At 46.7% G+C, this 20,478-nt stretch overlaps 1 protein-coding gene across 6 annotated transcripts in view; it reads right to left on the reverse strand.

The window, feature by feature from the left end:
* The window catches only part of STOX2 (storkhead box 2), a 227,943-nt gene that overhangs the window by 95,371 nt on the left and 112,094 nt on the right, over positions 1 to 20,478 (reverse strand). Inside the window, exon 1 of one of the 6 annotated variants that reach the window (XM_084760148.1) lies at positions 9,109 to 10,022. The exons of 4 other annotated variants lie outside the window; for them this stretch is intronic. In XM_084760148.1, the coding sequence (XP_084616274.1) occupies positions 9,109 to 9,274 (166 nt within the window). In that variant the 5' untranslated portion in view covers positions 9,275 to 10,022. Of the gene's footprint in view, positions 1 to 9,108; positions 10,023 to 20,478 lie in introns of those variants that run through there. One more of the 6 variants, XM_084760150.1, reaches the window with a different exon arrangement.

Consider the following 20,478-nt stretch of genomic DNA (forward strand, 5'->3'; position numbering starts at 1 on the left):
AGTCCCCTCCAGGACACTGAAGGGGCATAGCCCCCAGGCCTCTTTCTAGCTTCTGATGGTGGCTAGCAGTCCCCGGCCTCCCTTGGCTCCTGGATACTCCCACACGGGCTCCTGTGGTCCCACGCTGTCCACCTCCCACTGGAACTCTTTTCTTCGTTTTACATACTGGATGCAGAGCCCATCCTACTCCGTTAAGCAGCACCTCAACTAGATTACATCCACATCTTATTTCCAAATGCGGTCATGTCCACAGGCACCAGAGGCTGGAGCTTCAGTGAATATTGGTGCGGAGGGGGCCCTGTCTAACAGAGAACAATTGGGGATTACTACAGGGCTAAGAGTGACGCTCAGATGTGGGGAGACAAACGTGACAGGAGCGCCTCGTTCACCACGAAGAACATCATTCCAACTATTGATGAGATCAGTTCAAAGCAAAAGGAGGGTATACAGTAAGCAGTGCAGACACTGTTGGCTCTCCTAGGGGAAGAGACCAGACAGGAATGACCAGCAAGGGTAAGGTAGATGTTAATCGCCAGACAGTCCCTCCCTGGGAAACTATGGCCAACAGAATGCTAAGGCTGGGCATCCGTCCTCTACCCAAATGCCTACAGGCATCTGCCAAAGATCTCTCTTTCATCTTCAAAAAGAGAAAAACTTGGCCTGGAGGAGTCATCACGGATTAAAGTAGAAAGATAAATGGAGATTTGAACTGTGAGTGTGAGTTGCCCCAGCCATAATTTCTCCGCTGAATAGGTATATGACAGGTGCTTCAAACATACATTATTTACAGAGCTGGCCTCGTCTTTCGTGCAGTTGCTTGCGTAGCTCTCATTCTTTCCAAACCTGCACACGGATACCCAAAGCGCATTCCTGCTGCCGACAAAACGAAACAGCTGCCGAATCAATGTAAATAACAGTAACACCCCCACCCCAAAAAAAGGAAAAGAAAAACAACTGAGAATCTCATACCACACTTTGTTCTTAAGACCCGGGGGGGGGCAACCTCCAAGCAATCCTCACGACGGTTCTCCAGGTTTTTGAAAACCCAAGGAGAACTCAATCGGAGAAACCCAGTTGACCTTCCATCTGCTGGAAATAAAAAATAACTTCAGCCATCTAAAGAGCGGACCGTAAAGCACAAAACAAGCGGGGCTACCCTGGTGTTCTCAACTGCTATCCTGCACGCACCACCTCCAGCCCTCTGACCTTTCCTAGTCACAAGCGTGCCTACAGGACCTCCTGGCTCTGAGACCTCATCTGCTAGTCCCAAATAGAATCCATCATCTGCTCCACCTTCCTCGGCTTCCTGGCCGTTCATTATATTCTTCAGAAACAACATCTTGATTCATCTTTTTTTTTTAACTACCATATATTTGTTATACAAAGCAATAAGTTTATATGTGTGTGTGTGTGTGACACGTTTTTAATCAAAGCGTATTCATTCATTACCCTCTTCTGTGAGCCCTCTTGCTAGTTCTCCTTCCCAAATAATCCTTTCATTTTCATGCCGTGTGTGTATGTGTGTGTGTGTGTGTGTGTGTGTGTGTGTGTGTGTGTGTGTGTGTGTAAAATCTAGGCATATATCTTGACCAAAAACATGACATGTGCCTTTCTGGACTTGCTTCTCTCAGTTGTGGAGGTGATCTCCAATTCCACCCTGAGTGTACAGAGCACATCTTCTTTCCGGTCATGTTGAGGGACAGCGAGGCTGATCCCATAATGTGACTATTGTGCACAGTGCCACAGTGAGATGCAGGAGAGGCATCTCCATGGTATGTTAATTTGAGTCTCCTAGGTATGTTCCCAGCAGTACTACAGCTGGATCTGGGGCTCCACTGCTTGATTTTTTTTTTGAGGGACCTCCATGCCTTTCCATAGTGCCTTACCCTAGTTTACATTCCCACCAGCAAGATGTAAGAGTGTCTTTTATTTTATTTTCCTTCTTAAAGCCAACTAGTTCCAAGAGTAATCCATTTCTCTGTCAGCCAAGGCCTGTGTTGCGTCTTCCTCCCAACCCCTCCGCTTTGGCCTATACTAGTTCCAATTCGGAGTGCACCGTTCCGGTCAGGCCTAGGAGATCTTTTCAGCTGGTTACCTAGTCAAATATCTTAGCAAAAAGAGTTGCTGATTCATTTTAGCGAAGATTAGGAAAATGCAACTATCAAGTGAAACCCGTAATTTCACAGGAATTCTCTAACTAAAAAAATGAGTCAAGTTGAAAGAAAAGCCTGGAAAGTGCAGGTGAGGCCCGTTCCCCATCACAGCAGCATGAGAGTGGTGGGCCTTTAAAGTGATGACTAGCCATGAGGGTGTCACCTTGGGGAAGGGACTGGCGCCCCCTTGGGGGAAGGAAGTTAGAGGTCTGATGTGGCTGGACCAGTTCTTTTTAAAGGGAGGTGTTCTGCAGTGAGGCTAGCCTACACGTTCACTCGCTTCTGAGTGTGGGCAACTGTAGTGGAGCACTGAAAACCACAGGGGTGTGAGACACCTCAGGAGGACATGTGCATGATGTTATTCAGGCCTTACAGTCACTAGGACAGGGTGCCAGATAAACTCCCCAGATCCAGATGAAACAGCCTAAGACAAATGGTGCGGTTCGGGGGGGGGGGGGGGGGTGTGACCTTTTATCATCTACTGCAGGATCGCTGCATGGGTCCCCTCCTTGCAGATCTCCGAAGTACCCATCTACACTACAGGCTGCCACAGAGGCACCCCTTCCTCAAATGTTTCTTTCACTCGCTCCCTCCAAAAGTTACAGATCTATTACTTGCCTCATTAAACTCAAGATTCACCCAAATTTCAGGCTCCTTCCTTGCATGGTTTATCCCACAGTTACAACATAATAAACTCCACAAAGCTTTGTGCCTGCCTCATGGTGTTTCCCCACCCTTCCCCAATCCTTCTCTTTCTCCATCGCTTTCAATCCTAGCTACTGAAGATCCCAGTAAGCCCCGCCTCCAGGTGCTAATTGACATCTTCCTCTTTTCTGAACCCTGTGCAGCCTATACCAATCCAAACTTTACTGCTCTACCTGGCTCCTGGCCGTACACTCACATTCCCCGACTCCCAAAGGCTCACTCATGAACAGCTAGGATTTGTTTTGCTTCCCCACCACCACCAATCATAGAAGGAGATGACTCAAAGGTATAATCTTAAGGTTGTATAGTATATAATAAATATATTTGATGTAATAATATGCAGGCTATAGAATTCTAAGTTACAGTAACTTCCCCAGTTATAAAAAGATGACTCATATCCAGACATCCTTCTGTTCATCCTCTTAAGGAAAGTAATGTTTTAGTCATTAATCTAAAAGACAACTGAGTCTTGATCCGGGCCAAGCTCAAGGATGCTGGCACAACAGAGATGTAAATGAAACAGGTGTTGTCAGTGACCAGCTGCCTGTCCAGTAAAGGACGGGAATAGGTGAGCTGGAGGCGCAATGCAGCGCTGCCGTGACACAAGCATAAAGTGACCATCACAGGAAGGATGGGGGGGGGGAGGCAAAAGAAGGGGGCAGTTGAGCACACTGGGGTTCACCTTGACCTTCAGCTATACCAGAGGCTGAGGCAGGAGGATTTGAAAATCAAGTCAATCTGAATTATAGACCTGATGTCACATGAAGGGGTCCAGCGAGATGCGCTGACTCTGGAAAGGGAAATCGAATTCTCTCAGACCTGAAGGGGCCGGGTGGGGCATGGTCTACACAGTGCAATAGACAGTCAGAGACATACACAATGGCTCAAAGCAGTGAGGGAGCATATAGGGCTCCCAGGTGGAATCTGGGGCACAGGCAATGAGGAGGTTAGAAAGATGTGGGGAACAGTGGACAGAGTCATACCACACCGTGAAGACTTCCTAGAGCCCATAGTCCACAGCACTCTGCCCACGTGCGCGAGAGGCATTAAAAAAGAGAAGCAACTTCTCCCATTTTGCTTTGGGCCAGGGGAAAGAACTAAAAACTTTCCGGGGTCCCAAGAAGACTGGATTAGCCTGGAAACCTTTGGATGATAATCGAGAAGAACAGAAGGTCTAATGAACCAAGATAGAGCACAAAGAAACAAACTTAAATAGACTTAAGTAGGGAAATAATAGGATTTTCTGGCCAGCCGGTTACACATTTCAACATCGCATAAAAATAGTTTGGGGAATTTGCTACTTAGGGAAAAGTTTATTACACCCTCTAAGAAAAATTGCCCATGTCATTTCATCCTTGTATGAGTGTGGCCAGAGCGAATTTAGGCTGGACTAGACTCTATTCTGCCTACCACAAGAAACCTTTACAGCCAAGACATCATGCAGTTTTATGACTGAGTAATGAAGGCTGTACTAAACTCCAAAGTCTGTGTATCATCCCAATAGCAAGGACCTAACCAGACTTTGTTTTCAGGCCATGCATTCAGCATAAACAACCTTGCACCAGAGAATGCACCATTGTCCAATCTACTCCAAATCTCTTGGGGTGCAAGGAATCCAATGCCTTCAAATGCCCAGGAGTTTTAAACATTCTAAGATTTTTATACAGCGTACTCTTTTTAAAAAAATTAAAAACGTCCCCCAAACTGTAAAAGATATTGAAATACCAAGAGATGTAATCACCTCCTGGTCTTCCTTCCCTCACTTCCACTCGCCTGATGATAGCAGTCAACATGGGTAGCTGCCAATCAAAACGGTGGGAAGAGAGGAGCCCAAGAGGGAAAGGTCAGACACAAGATGCTATTTATTAAAACTTGCTGCCGCAATGAAGCACATATTTACCATAAGACCTAAGGATGGCAGGAAGCCGAATTCCAACATGAGCCCCACTCCCACATATGTGACTCCATGTGTGGAGAAGGGCAAAGGGCTTCTCCTAACGATCGGACGCTAAGTTCAGAAGACAGGAGCTTGACCACTGTAAGACCTGTATAACGGAGGTGTGAAGCCAGGGGACCCATTACAGATGGAGGGAGGTCGCCTGACTGGCCGGGGGACACAGCTGGCTCAGGCAGGCCATGATTACACCCGAGTGTCTATCTTCCACTCTCAGGTGTCTCACAATAAGGGAGAACGCGGAACTGGCTCACACTCAAGTGTCCAGAACTAGATTCTGTAAAATGAAAGCTACTAATCAAGTGGTGTGCCAGCCATGTCTCTCCACTGATTAAATCCATTAAATCATCATCAGACAAAACTAATCTACATTTCTTTTTTTAGGATGTCAGTTTAGGGCCTTCGTTTTATCTTTCTTTTCAAATCCCTTGGGGTCATAGTATTTTGGGGGGGGGCTTTCTTCCTTATAGGCATTGGCTTTAAAAAAAATGCAAAACTTGACCTAAAACTTGCCACCCCTTTGCTTTCTCATTTACATGTGAAGTCCTTTCTGGGCATGCTCAGTAGACTCCCCACCCCCCCCCCTTCCCCAAGACTAGAAAAGTTAACTTTCAATCTTGATCGGCATCAGACTCCCTACCAAAATTCTGGCAGCATTATACAGGGACCATGAAGCGTGGGCCACCCTCAGTACAGCCCAAGAGGAGGGCAAAAGAAATGAGAGGCCACAGCGTCACAGGGATGAATGGTTCAAAGGATGTTCGCACAGGAACAGAGAAGGTTCTAAAGGCCACACACACACACACACACACACACACACACACACAAAGCTGAAAGCCCTCCAGTCTTCGCAGTGGCCCAGTATCTATCGTGTCTGACCACGCTCACCTCTGGCTACTGCACTGGATTCTTACTTCCTGGGGAGCTTGACTCCACTGTCTATTTGGATTCCGCATCACTATTTCAATCTAGGGTTAGAAAAATGAGCCAAATGGTCCTGAATCCATTTGATACAACCTCCTTTCTTCTAGTGATGCTGAGCACATTTTATATTCATCTTGGTTTGAACAAAAGGCAAGACACTCACCCCCTCCCCTCTTCTGCCCAGAAGCCACTGCTGGGAAATGAATATGCAAGAGAGGAACAGGGTAGTCCTCTCCAGGCCTGTGAACTCTCTGGTTGCTAGGAGGCCAGGGAGTCTTAGGATTACTTTAGATTTGAGAGCTGAAAAGAGGCAGAGAAAGAGAGCGTCCTCTTCACAACCGAAACGTCAGGCTTCCTACCCAGCTGTCTTCTTGCAAGACCTGGTCAGCCTTATGTGTGCCTGCTCTGACCTTGTAAGCCTAAGTTTTTCTCCTGAAGGGAGCAGGGAAAAAAAAAAAAAAGGCCAAGGCCAAAGGTCAAGCCCACTGCTATAAATCACATTCCACACTGGTAATTACTTATTACAGGTTAGAAATGGGGCTGTCTCATTAAAACTTACTATAAATGTCTACAGCTCTACTTGAAGCTCCCACTGTGTGCTAAACAGCTGCAGTAAAGCCAGGACAGCTAACAGCGTGTATTCCTAAAACTGTCCTGCGATTTTTCTCATTTCCCAAAAGTTTTCTTATCCTCTTAATTTTCACATTTTCTGGGGGGATATTTCTAAAAAAATGTCTCATATCTGAAGCTACTATAGATTACTTGGTGTGTTCTTTGAAGAGATTTATCTTGTCCTCTGGATCTAAATAATTTACCTACAAAAAACAAAACAAAACAAACAAACAAACAAACAAACAAAAAGAAAAAAAACACCTCTCTTTGACTAGAAATGGAATATGCTAACAGGAGACAGCAAAGCCTATGGCTGTACAAACAGAAACAACTGTCAGAGGCCTCATTTCCTACTCTACCCTAGGAGACAGAGAAACAAAGGCTCAGCTTGCACCCAGGACAACCAACTCAGTACAAGGAGAATCCTAGCACATTTTGTAGGAGGAGCTTCCTCCAAGTGATCTCCATGGGCTTCTTACAGCATCCGCTTCTGCCACCTCCCACACGCTAAAAAGGAGCCAAATCCGGGGTTAGGAAATGATAAGATACTTGTCCCCCCAAGCCACCCCTGGCCCCAAAGGTTACATAGGAGAAAGGGTTCATGGCCCTCTCAATGCTCCTTGTAGGCACTTAACTATTTCTTTCAATGAATCCTAGACCTGTTTTCCATTCCATGTACTATGGAAAACCATGTACTATGTAGTGCAGTGTGCTAAAGAAGAATAAATAACAGGCCAGGTTCTGCCCAACCCTGTATCCTCATAAGAATCTAGCGAGACATTGGCCTTCAGGAACACTCCAGCAAATGCCCAGGGAATGACACAGCTTTCTACTTGGGCTACTGTGTTCTCAGCAGTAACCTAACATTGAATCTGGCCAGAAGACCACTACCAACTTGAAGCAGGTGCTCCCAGGAAGACCACCTGACCGGCTGCAGGTCACACATGGGTTGCAGTGAGAGAATTATGCAAATTTGGAAGCCTCTTCCCCCGCCTCTTGCCCTCAAAAATGCCTAACAGCCCTGGCGACCACGGAGCTCTTTTGCAAAGTCTGAAAAATGTGATCACAAGGAAGCAATGATGAGACAGATAAAAATAGACTCCTTGGGAATGTGCCTGACATTACTGAAGAGTCTTGCAGGCTTGTTGGAGAACTGATAGCCACCTGCCCTCCAGCAGGTCTGCATTTAGTGTCAATTCTGATGGGCGGGAGGGGGCGGGGAGGCAGGAAAGAGAGGGCTTGCCAAAGGACGCAATGAAAGCACCCCAAGCCTAAGTGGAAGAAGCCTAGGATTAGCTGAACACTCAGTGTGCACAAAAGGTTTATATACGTGATGTTTCGGGGGTAGAGCTATATTGAGGTGTATATTCTCTGCCATAAGCCTGAAGAAGAGAGCAACCACAGCCACCACTTAAATTACTTAAGCATAAACTGTGGTTGTTACTTTCCTTCCAAATCTGGTTTTTCCTGAGAGAGAAAATCCAGGGAGTGTGACTGCCAAAATAGCGTGCAACATCCTTATGTTGCCCGGTTTTTGCAATAAAAGGGATAGTGACTTTTATTGAGGCTTTCCTGGGAATGGAGGGAGACATGGTCACGGGACATTTTTTAAGTGTGAGATGCTGACCTTAATTTAAAAAGGTTTGCTGTTTAGGGAGAAAGTAAGTACCAACTGCTCTAAATACCAACCACAAGCTCAAAACAATCTCCTCAGTTAAGACAGGGTTTAGGGTGATCTGGTATAGGGACTGGGTTTTAGAATAAAGTCTCCATGTTTCCATTACATTGCATTTAGAAGCAAATTAATTCTTTCCAGAAGGAAAACAATTTTGATGCCGTCCACATCTTCACACCCAAGCGGTAACAAGTAAGGAACACAAAAATGCAAGGTTCGCAGAATGTTCCCCCATCAGCATCTCGGGTACAGTATCTCCAGGCACGAAGCAAGGCCAGTGAATGGGATTCAAAAAGAACCTGCTCGTTCTAGGAGGCTCTGAACAGTCACCGCATTTTCAGAGGAAACCTATTTTGAAGCCTGCGCTTCCAGGAACCATAGTGTTTGTCCTTCCCATCCGGCATGCAAAACACGATCCAGCCTCCATTCCATCCACAGCACTGATGCAACCTATGCTAAGCCCACGCACAATCGGGTGAGCATTCCATATGCAAACACACCACGAACCACCTCCCCGACCCTCCCCCCCTCCCGCCGCCCCACCAACCCGCCCCAACGTTCAATGAGCTCCAGCATAGCTCTTGCGAACAAATCGAACCAGCCTCAGACACAGGCAGAGCTTTCCCCCTGCCTCGCAATCATTCAGAACGGTGCAGGGAACAGGTTCCTTTTTTTTTTTTTTTTAAGGCGGGGTGGAGTTGGGGAGGGGGGGTTGTCGGTTTAAATACCCTCTAAGATAACTAGCCATAATGCAGGCAGGCACAGACGAACCTGGTACTGCGGGCAACCCCGGAGGCAGGCTCGCCTTTCACAAAGCTCAGGAAGGCTGCAGTCATCCCATCTCCCTGCAGACCAGATGCTCGGCTCGATCCCCCTCCCCGATTTTACCTAACTAATAGCTCTCCAACCCCATATTGAGAGGGCCTGCGGTGGATCTTGCAGAAGTACAAAATGGTGGATAGGAGCTAATTTTTCCCTGCTTTCCCCATAACTCAGCACATCCATCACTGCAGGTCCTTTACCCCAAGCCCCCAACTGGCCGCGGCGCACTGAACATTGCCGGCGGCTGAACCCTGGTTACCAACCTGATGTCATGTAGCCCCGAGAAGCCTGGGGCGCGAAGGCCGCCGGGAAGCGCTTGTGCAGGCGGTAGTCCTTCTCGCTGCGGGATCTCATTCGGTCCGAGGCCCGGTCTGAGAAATCCGAGCTAGGCCAGGCTCGCCGCAAGGTTGTGCTCCGGGTCTTCTTCATGGTGGGGAAGGGCGACCCTGGTGCCCCGTTAGTGGGGCCTCAGCGCCAGGGCGCAGCGCGCTGCTTCATCCGTCTACCGCGTCCACGACCCGGGAGGACTCTGCGCACATTTTTTTTCCCCAGCCCCTCTTCTCGTCGGTGTCTACACTGCCAGCGGCAGGTCCAGCCCTCCCCACGCCCCCCCACACCCCCACGGCGAAGGCTCCGATTCTACACTCGTTCCACAATGCATTCCACTTCATTTGCAATCCGCCCGGCTCCCAGATTCCAGAATCCTGCGGGGGAAGGCACGTTGGGAGGCTCGGCGGCCGGGAGGGGGCGGCCGGGGTGGGGGCGCCGAGACTTGCAGCGTGGAAGCAATGGGAGCGCAGACAATGGCCCGATTCAGCGCAGGAGTGCTTAGCCAACTGTGCGCCACCGCACAAAAGACCCAAACAAATGAGGAAGTCGAGGCCTCCGGGGGCTGACCCGGGATCGTACGCCTTGGCAGCTTGACCAGGCGGCAGCAGCCCCAACCTCACTAGGAGGCTTCAGCTCAAGGCGTGGGGATGACAGCGTCCGAGTCGCGTCCCCCTGGACCTCCCAGCCGCGAGGCCCGCAGTCCCCGGCGCTGGCTGCTTCTGCCTCTCCCGCAGTCCTCGGGAGGCAGTCTTCATTCCAGAGGCTCGAACGGGGGGCGCGCGGGAGCACCGGGACCGACGCTGCGACAACGCAGGAAGAGCCCCGTTGGGTGCTGACGACCGCGGCGCCGCCTCAGGCTTCCTCCTTCCGAGGCTGGCGGGAGCGCGGGAGGGTGGGGGCGCGTGCCGACACGCGTGGGTCCCCCGCCGCAGGCATACTCCTACTCACGGGCCGCGGCGGCTGCGGAACCCGGCGATCGGCCCCCCGCGCGGGGCCATCGCGGCTTGGGGACTAGCGCGCTGATCCTTGGCACCGCAGGAAGCGGGACGGCCACCCAGTGTCATGCTAATCTCCGGGCTGCGCGGAGGCTCAGCGCGGGTGCTGGCAGCAAAGCCCCAGCGGCGGCGGCGGCGGCGGCGGCGGAGGCGGCGGAGGCAGCGGCAACCCGGGGCCTGGGCCCTGCCGATGACACCGCTCGGATCGTTCCACGTCTTTCCGATGGTCCCTCCCCCTCGCTCCGAGGGCTAGCTTTCGTGGGAACGTGCCGATCTGCTGGCGCGGCCCACCTGCTCCCTGCCGGAGCCACGGGGCGCCGCGAACGCGCGGGGATTCCAGGCCCACACCGCCCGCCAACGGCCTGCGCCCTCCACGATCCTGAGTGGAAGTCACTCCCCAGTGGCCTGGCTGCGCTGGCGGGCCCTGGGCCTCCACACCGCCGGGCCCTGTACAGCTGTTTATGGTCCAAGCACCAATCGCTGCAGGACAACGGTGCGCCCGGAGGAGGGGGCGCGGGCCAGACGCGAGGTCACGCCGAGTTAAAGGCGCCCAGCCTGGCCGCCAGCCCCGCCACGCGCCGCCACTCCCATTCTTATTCTCCACGCTCACCTCCCCATTTGGGTTGCCAAAAACGCGTTTTGAGCTATAGACAACGAGAATAAAACTGATTGCCTCCCAAGGTGATCTTTTTTTTTTTTTTAATGCATCTGTGACAATGAGACGTTCCCAATCATTTTAAAGGTGGTATTCCACGCTGATGGGTGACAAGATGCAGAGCCAGCAATAGGAAGCCTTCATGAGGACATGTGCTCAGCAGTTGAAGGGCTCTAAAGGGTTAAGATTCAGGACGCCCTGGCAAGACTTCCAGGAGGCAGGAAAGCCCTGAGATCTAGAAGAGGGGCCTGCCATCCATCTCCAGTATGCATCTCCGGTAATGCACAGCCAAAATAGCCTCTCTGTAGATGCCAAGGGGGCAGGGATAAAAAGTCACAAGTCACATATAAAACCCCTAACTACATCAAGCAATATTGAGTGCTACCTATAAACCTATTAGCTAACGTTCAGGACCCTTTTAAAGTCAAGATAAACTCTCAAAATGTACCCTTTGCTAAAATGCCAAGAAACATAAAAACTATTGGTTCACTACTGGTGAAGCGCGCCAGTGAGGTGATTTTTTTTATGTTTTTATGAATATGAGTTATCTATCTCAAATTACTGGTATCTCTCATGAAGCTAAAGTAGCTAGACACATTCTTGTAAGAATTCTGACTTAACAGTGATGGCGATCCAGTGCCCACTATGATGGTCATTCACTGAGCAGATGAATTAAGTAGGCAAAATACCAAATATGGTCCCATGCAGTGAATGATCCAGCAGAAGAGAAATACCAAAAGCCAAGTGAAAGGCACATTTTGTGCCACATTTTGCAGAAGCGTAACCTCTGAGGGGCATGCCAGGAGCTGGGGGCCTACAGCATAAAGAATGCCTCAAACACTGAAGGAGATGGTGTGTGAGGCCACGGGAACAGCCTGTGCAAAGGCCCTGAGGTGGAAAAGAGCCTTGGTTTCTGTTGGAAGAAATGCAAGAAGGCTAGTGTGGCTGGACTCAGAGGTGAGCAAGAAAGCCTTGGGCTGTGAGGTCATGAGGAAAGGAGGATCATGCAGGGACTTGCTGACCAAGGTTTTATATTCTACTCCTGGTAGGCGGCCGGGCAGCCACAGAAGGGCTCAAAGTGAAAATTCAGTTAGAATTTTAGAATTTGTATGTAGCAGGAGCTTAGAGGGAGGAATATAATGTGGGGGTTGGTTGAGAATTTGTGGAAAGTAAGTTTGAATTACATGTAACTTGTAAAAAAAAGGGGGGGGGGTGTTGTTCAGGTTCTCATTGTGAAACAATGAGTAAGTTGAATCAGTTATATATATATAATATTATATATATAGATATATAGATATATATGAAGAGGAGAGTTATAGCTGGCCTATATTACTTCTAACAACAGACCTTGCAGGAAAATAGAACGGCCAGTGGCCAAGAAGCCAGACACTTAAGAACCAGCCAGTAAATATAGATGTTGGGCTCTCAGAACCCAGGTGATGCAAGAATCAGGTATGGTAGCCACTGCCCCAACCCCCACACCCCCATTAACTGACTCACCTACATCAGCTAACAATGTAGAAAGGTCATCACAAGAGAACACATGAGTACAGGCACTGTGAAAGTCTACTTCAGCACGTCTGTCCATCCCGGCTACAGAAAAGTCTGCTTTGGTCATTTGTGACCCCCCCCAGGTCCCTCCTCCTGGCCAGTCTCTAACCTCCTAGCTCTCCTGAGACAACAGCATATCTTAGTAATGAACTATCCCACCAAGTCAGCCCACCATTGGAAACTCCAATACTCAACCTGGGAAATTCACAGTTAAAACTTAATTGCTGGGGAAACAGTTCCATCACAATAAGAGGTCCTGAGTTACACAACCACAACCCCATATAAGAAGAAGCCAGGCTTGAGGGCACACATTGTAAATCTAGCACCGGAGGAGCGGAGAGCGGAGGTTCCCTGTGGCTCACCGGCCAGACAGTCTATCATAACCAGAGATCTCTAGGCCGATGAGAGACACTATCTCAAAAAAGCAAAGATGGATGGCTCCTGAGGAATAATGCTTAAAGTCAACCCCTGGCCTCCACCAACATGTACATGCTATGCATACACTTCAAACCCACACTCACACACACACTCACACACACACACATGCACACACACACACAAATTCATACACATGTGTACATACATATACACACAAAAACAGATAAACACACTTCCATACCCATACTCACACACATATAAAAAATGGCTAAGCAAGTCCATTTGATACTAAAAGTTTTAAATCGGGCTTAAGGAAAAAATGTGCACATCTAGTTTTATGTCTGAAATCAGGAATACCAGTTAGATCTGTTTTGTGGCTTTAATTTGATTGTGCCATTGGTCTCAGACTTGTTCAGATGGCAAGTTGTAAGAATTTTGACTAAAGTTATCATTTAAAATTGCTAGATTTGTCATCATTGAGTGAAATTAAGAACAGAGTGTGAGCACTGGAGGGTAAAGGGCATCTTGTTCTAATCACTGTAGCACACTGCTCTAATTAGGTGACTAGTAAAGGCCTATTAAACCCTCCGAAAGATTTGAGTTGAAGCCTTCTCCAGTCAGAGATCTCAACTGATTTTTTTTTTTAATGAATGTAAGCCGGGTGATGGTGGCACACATCTTTAGTCCCAGCACTCAAGAGGCAGTGTCAGGCAGTTTGATCTACAGAGTGATTTCCAGGACAGCCCTGGCGACACAGAGAAACCCTGTCTTGAAGAAAAAAAAAAAAGTTGAAGATATCAAATATATGGTATCAAAAATAAAAGGAAAAAAATGAGATGAACTGGGCTTGATTTAAAATATTTTTAACTTTTATATTAAAAGACACTATCAAAAAAAAATGCCCTCTACGGAATGGGAGGAAAACTACAAACCATAAATCTAACAAGGGACTGATATATCCCCAATACAGAGAGAATTGCTAAGACTCAAAGCAATAACAACAACAACAACAACAACAACAACAACACACATACACACCAAAAAACCTAAGTCAAATGTTTCCAAGAAGATATACAGATAGCAAATATGAATAAGCACATATAAAGGCTAGAGAGATGGATGGCTTTGCCATTAAAGGCTAGGCTCACAAAAATGTAAGAATAAACACATAAAAAATTCTCAACATCACTAATGGTCATAGAAATACAGGTCAAAAGCCTTATAAGGTTACACTTTTTAACTTTCAGGAAGGCAATTATAAAGAAGGAAGAGGGGGAGGAAGGGAAGGAGGGAGGGAGGGAGGGAGGGAGGGAGGGAGGGAGGGCATTTCAGTGGTGTACAGATATTGAGCCTTTATGTATGGTTGGCAAGACTGTAGAGAACAGTATGGCAATACCTCAAAAAATAAAAAAGAAGCTGGGCAGTGGTACACCTCCTTAATGCCAGCAGAGGATTAGGAGACAGAGCCAGGTAGATCTCTGTGAGTTTGAGGCCAGCATGATCTACAGAGCAAGTACCAAGCCAGCCAGGGCTACACAGAGAAACCCCAGTTTTAAAAAAAAAAAAAAAAAACCCAAAGGAAAAAAATTAAAACAGGCTTAAAGTACAACCCAGCAATCCCACCTCTGAGTGTGTGCCCAAATGAGTGTGTGCAAGGCATGAGAGAGATACTTGCAAGCCATGTTCATGGTACCTTTATTCACTGAAGACGTGAAAAGCAACTGGTTTCCATTGGCGCTTAAACAAAATGTAGCTAATGCATACAGTGGAATACTATTTAGCCTCCAGAGAGAAGGGCACTTTCCATATCTGCTACAGCACAGATGAACCTTGAGGGTGCCATGCAAAATGGCTTTGTCAGTCACAAAACAAACACAGAGTGGACCAGCCCAAATCCCAAGAGACAACAGTTGCTGCCAGAGCCGAGGGAGGAAGAGCTCGCGGCTACTGCATACCGGACACAGGGTTTCAGCTTTACAGGATGTAGGCGGTCATGGAAATGGATAAGAACTATGAGTGTTAACTTTCTAACGCACTCCATCTTACCAGTCACCTTACGATGGCTAGGATAAGAATGCTGTATCATGTGTATCTAGCACCACGATAATAACTTTATAATACTGAGGATGTTTGAAAAAGCCATAGGGAATCATATGAACTATGTTTACCTAAAATTATATATGTATGTTATGTGGGTATGTGAGGTGTGTGTATGTGTGTGTGTGTGTGTGTGTGTGTGAGAGAGAGAGAGAGAGAGAGAGAGAGAGAGAGAGAGAGAGAGAGAGAGAGAGAGATGCGCTCCTCAAGATCTATAGTATAGCTAACGAGAACCCCAGTAGCAAGCTTAAGAAATCTTCCTTTAAGTTGTTGGTCGGGAGAGTTCAAAGGACTCCCAAAATAACATAGGCTACTGCTGTCACCCTCGGTTGCCTCCCAGAATTTAAAAAGGTAAGGCCCTGTTGATGAAGACACCATGTACTTCAGACATGGGACTTGGAGGAACTGAGCTGAATATGACCCGGAGTCCTTCTCCCCTAATGACTAGCTTCCACTGTACCGGAAGGTGCCTTGCAAGCTACCAAAGGATCAAAGAAATCAACAGTCCTACCCAGCTATGGCACCTACAAACGAAAAATATGACCCAAATAACAAGGGAGCCCCAAGATGCTACAATGGCAGTTATAATTGGGAGGTAACCAAGAACGTCTAATTGGACTTAAGGCTCACTCAATGGGACAGAAATCAAACCTGGTACTACAAACCTAGCCCATGATTATAGATTATATAAACCTAGCCAGCTGCCCATGACTGGTGAGGCCATAGCACCTAGAGAGGAACCTACTTCTGCCAGTTCCCTAAATCAGTAGGAAGCTGTCACTGCGTTCTAAACAGTTATCCTTATGTAAAACCCAACCCTCTTCATCAAAGAAACCTCTCTTTGCAACAGCTGGAAACCATTACAGAAAGCCATATCTGGTCAAAAGGCAAAAGCAGAGAACAACTGGCTGTGGGATGCTCAGCCTCAGTTGAGAGCATCTAAGGAGAGAAGACGGAAAGATTACAAGAGCGGAGGACCAGGACATCTACTGAGGGATCTAGGTCTTCTTTGTACGAAAGGGAAATGCATGGAAAGGAACACTCATGAAATGTTCACGGTGTCGTCGCCTAGACAGGACCTCAATAATGACAACACCCCTGGCATCATCTCAACGTGGATGGAGGAAGCCTCACAAAGCCCCGCCCCTAAATGAAGAGTCATAGACAATTAGCAACTGATGAGAGAGGAAGATGACCAGTCTTCTCCAGGTAGGGAGGAGCTCCCTAATTAGCTATACAACCCCAAGTGGTCAGCCCTAAAAACATATGCATATGAGCAGCACTGAATAGACTCAGCAGGTTGTATTTATATGTTTATTAATTTACATAAATATGTGTAATGATAATAATTAACAAAAAGGAAGCCATGAATTTGAGAGGGAGAAGACACAGAAAGTACTGGAAAATGATATGAAATTAAATAAATTTAATAATAATAATAATACTTTCTAATTACATACACCAAATTTAAAGGTACAAATCAAGTTAAGAAAAGATATTTACCTATGTCCCTACATGGGCCTAACTTATTCAATAAAGGAAATTTAGACTTCAATTCAACTTGATCACTTCTCTTTCAGTGTTATCACAAATATATTAACTAAATGTCACATTGAGAAACCAAAATGCAGCCACCTTCAGGTGGCAGGCAGTGCATCAGACTCATAGAAGCCAACAGCAGCTTTTACTTAATTTTATTTACTTAATACACTGATATTTTTAAAATGAATTAAGTCTGAATTTCATTATTAGATGTAATGTTTTTAATGGCCAAAATCAAACTTTTCTCCACATCTGATCAAATTCCACCTGAAAACTTGCATAGGAGGTCACATGTGATCTCTGCAGGCCCCATCAGGTTCTTTTCATGATTCGAGAGATAAAACGGAAATGTGCTTTGCCCAGTGTTGTGTAACCTCTGACCGGAAGAGGAAACAGTTCTTCGCATGTGCCCAAAGCTTCACTCCTGGGCCAGCTCTTGCCTTCTTTAGGAATTGTAGATAAGCAACTATTCAGGGTACAAGATGACGTATACACATCAGCTATGTGATGTGTCCTACTTCAGGTTTCTATTGCTGAGAAGGGACACCATGACCACAGCAACTCTTATAAAGGAAAACATTTAATTGGGGCTGGCTTACTGCTTCAGAAGTGTAGTCCATTATTATGGTAGGAAACAGGGCATCCATCGTGCAGGCAAACATGGTGCTGGAGAAGGAACTGAGAGTTCTACATCCACAGGCAGCAAAAGGAAATTGTGTCCTCACCTCCGTGCCCGGTGACCATATTCTTGCCCATCTGGTAAACCCAGGCAGGCTGTCTCCACTTCTTCTTTCCCTGTCACTGACTGCTCTCTCTCCCCCATCTAGACCCTGCCCATAACTCCATTGGGTCACCAGAGTGCTCGTCTACTGCTGTCTTACACCTTGGTGGCCCAAGTCAAGGCTCTCTCTAGGGAAGGAGGAGGCAGGCCAGAGACAGAATCAGCTCACTCACAAAAATGTAAACATTTGATAAGGTAAGTCTCCGTTGCAAAATCTAAAAATTAAAATATATGAAAGCTAGACATGGCGGTACACACCTATAATCCCAGAATTCAGGAGTCGTGACCTAACTTATTTGTTAGACCATCTCTCCAGATAAGCTTTTTAGTTTGAAAAATCAAACTTGCAAATCAGTAACTTGGTTCAATATTAAATAATCTAAAGCCAGTATAGGACTATATACCAAAATAATTTAGATATTTCATTTTGTATACTAACTAGCATGGAGAAGCCCCAATTCACAAGTGAATGCAGCCTGAGAGAATGGAAAATATTGAACTATTTTCTGAGGCAACGTCGAGCATTAGCAGTGAAAGCTCTTAGTTTTGTTCACTGAGCTTTGTTACTAGAAATCACTCTACATAAGGCATGTATTTAATAACACCTGTGCATTCTTTTTTGGGAAAATACTCCCGGGGGCTTTTGTATCAAGCTTACAAGATGCTCTTCAAAGTTATTAAGATATATTTACACAGCCAGCAAGATGGCTCAGCAGGTAAAGGAGCTTGCCATCAAGCAAGTCTGATGACGTGAGTTCGATCCCCGCTAAAGAAAGAACTGAGTCCCGAAAGTTTTCTTCTCGACTGCACGTGTAGGCAGTATAACGGCATGAGTACTCTGTGTGCTGCCCACACACAATAAATAAATGCCGGGTTTTCCCCCTGACAATGAAACCTAAAGAGGTCCTAACTCTCTTTACTCAAAGACACCAGCTCACCAAAATCCAGTATATGTCCTGTAAGCCCAACTACTTTTTGAGTCACTTTTATTTCTTCCAGTGTGTGTGTGTGTGTGTGTGTGTGTGTGTGTGTGTGTGTGTGTGTGTGTAGATGCACATGCATGTGGCAGCATATGTGCCTGTGTATGTACATATCTGTGGAAGTCAGGCATAATTCCACAGGAGCCATCCACCTCATTTTTGACACAGGGTCTCTCACTGGGCCCTGATGTTCAATGATAGTGCTAGGGATGCTGGTCAGAGAGGCCCAAGGAACCCCTTACCAGTTGTGGAAATTCAGCATTCCATTGTGCTGGGCTTTTTTTTTCCCCCTAAACTTGACTACTGAAGATCAAACTTGCACAGCTAGCGTGCCACTGACTGAGCCATCTTTCCAGACCCATGAATCACCTTTTAAAAATCTGTCTCATTTTGAAATATTGTTTTTGCATATTGGCTCACACTGCAGCTACATCTGAGTACTTGAAGAACCAAAATTGAACTCAAGTAGGCAAAAATAAATAAATAAATAAATAAATCTGTGTAATCTGAATAAATTAATTAACTAAAAAAGAAAAAAAGAAAAAGAAAAGAAGCAAAACTTTGAACTCAGAAAATAAAGCACCATAATTTAATCTTTTACAAAACCTGGAGAAACCCAGGCCCCTCCCAACAGGCTTGTTCTAGACCAGCGGCTCTCAATCTGTGGGTCACAACACCTTTCAGGGGATGAAAAAAAAACCCTTCACAGGGGTTGCCTAAGACCATCCTGCAGACCAGACAGTTGTTTACATTACAATTCATAGCAGTATCTAAATTACAGTTATGAGGTAGCAACAACAATAGTTTTATGGTTGGAGGTCAACACAACATGAGGACCTGGATAAAGGGTCGCAGTGTCAGGAAGGCTGAGGACTTCTCATCCAGAGACATCCAAAGATTGTCTAAGACCCAAAGGGCCAACAACAGGTTCTCCCTCATGGACTTGAAGCTTGTGACTGAGACCACAGGCTGATGGGGGTGGAGGAGGAAGGAATTCAGTTACCTGATTTGCATGGCTGACAATTTTAAGATCCCCTCCCCCCATTCTCCACATGCACAGCTTCTGCTGTGGAAATAACAGTGGCTAGCCTCTGCTGCTCCTGCCAAGGTCCAAGAGGCAGAACAAGGTTTCCTCCACAGCCTCTTCCTGTGCCTCTTAACGCTCATCCAGCCTTGCAGAGACTAGCTGAGATCCCAGCATCTACGAGCGCCTTAGATGAGCATGTCAAATACTGCCCTTGATGTGTTTAGGAAAATAAAAATGAGCAAGTGTGTAACTCTCACCATTCCATAAGGAAACAATGCACACTTCCCATTTCTGTTAAGCAAATCCTCGAAATATTTTGCTACAACATAACCAGATTTTTGGGTAGTGGGAAATATATTCCTGGCCTCTTCTCTCTCCCTCTCACTTAAAAAAAAAATCATGGAGGGGCTGGTGAGATGGCTCATCAGGTGGAGAAGCCTGGCACCAAGCTTGATCTCTAGAAGTCACTCCTAGAAGGAGTAACTGACTTCCGAACGTTGACCTCTGACCTCTACTCTTTGCCATAGCATATGTGCACTTACGAGTGCGCGCGCGCGCACACACACACACACACACACACACACACACACACAAAAATAGATGTAACTTATGTTTTTTAAATTATGAGGATCACAGAAGCTATAGGTCCACCAATAAATACTGGCAAAAAACAATGGGAATACAAGACAGTAATGGGGCTACACAGACATACCCCAACTCTGTAGAGCATACAGCCAGCAACTGTCCTGGTTTCAATTTTCAAGACTTTGTGCTTTTTACTTAAAAGATCTGTTTAAGGACAGGTTTTCACATGTTTGTGCTCCTGATGCCCCAGGGCAGCATCACCTTGGGCTCCTATCACTATGGCTACAAAACACAAAGTATATCCACCCCACAACAGCACTTCCTGTCTCTGCTGCTCTTGGATGCTGCCTATATGAAGTATACATGCCTTGTACATGGGTGAAAAGCCAGAAGAAGACACTGGGTATCCCCTGGTCTGTCACCACTCTGTCCAATTCCCTTGAGGCAGGGTCATGTCACAGAATCGAGAGAGAGAGAGAGAGAGAGAGAGAGAGAGAGAGAGAGAGAGAGAGAGAGAGAGAGAGAGAGAGAGAGGACACACTGGAGATATAGGCACACGTGGCCACACTTGACTCTTAAACTGAGAACCCAAACCCAGGTCCTCATGACTGCATGGTAAGTGGTCTTACCCACTGAGACCTCAATTCCTGCACTGTAGGGAAAAAATAAACAACCCTTTCTGGAGGCCCCAGGGAGAAAAGAAAACCGTTGA

The sequence above is a fragment of the Acomys minous genome (assembly GCF_964271855.1).
Source record: "Acomys minous genome assembly, chromosome: 15".
Taxonomy (NCBI): Eukaryota; Metazoa; Chordata; class Mammalia; order Rodentia; family Muridae; genus Acomys; species Acomys minous.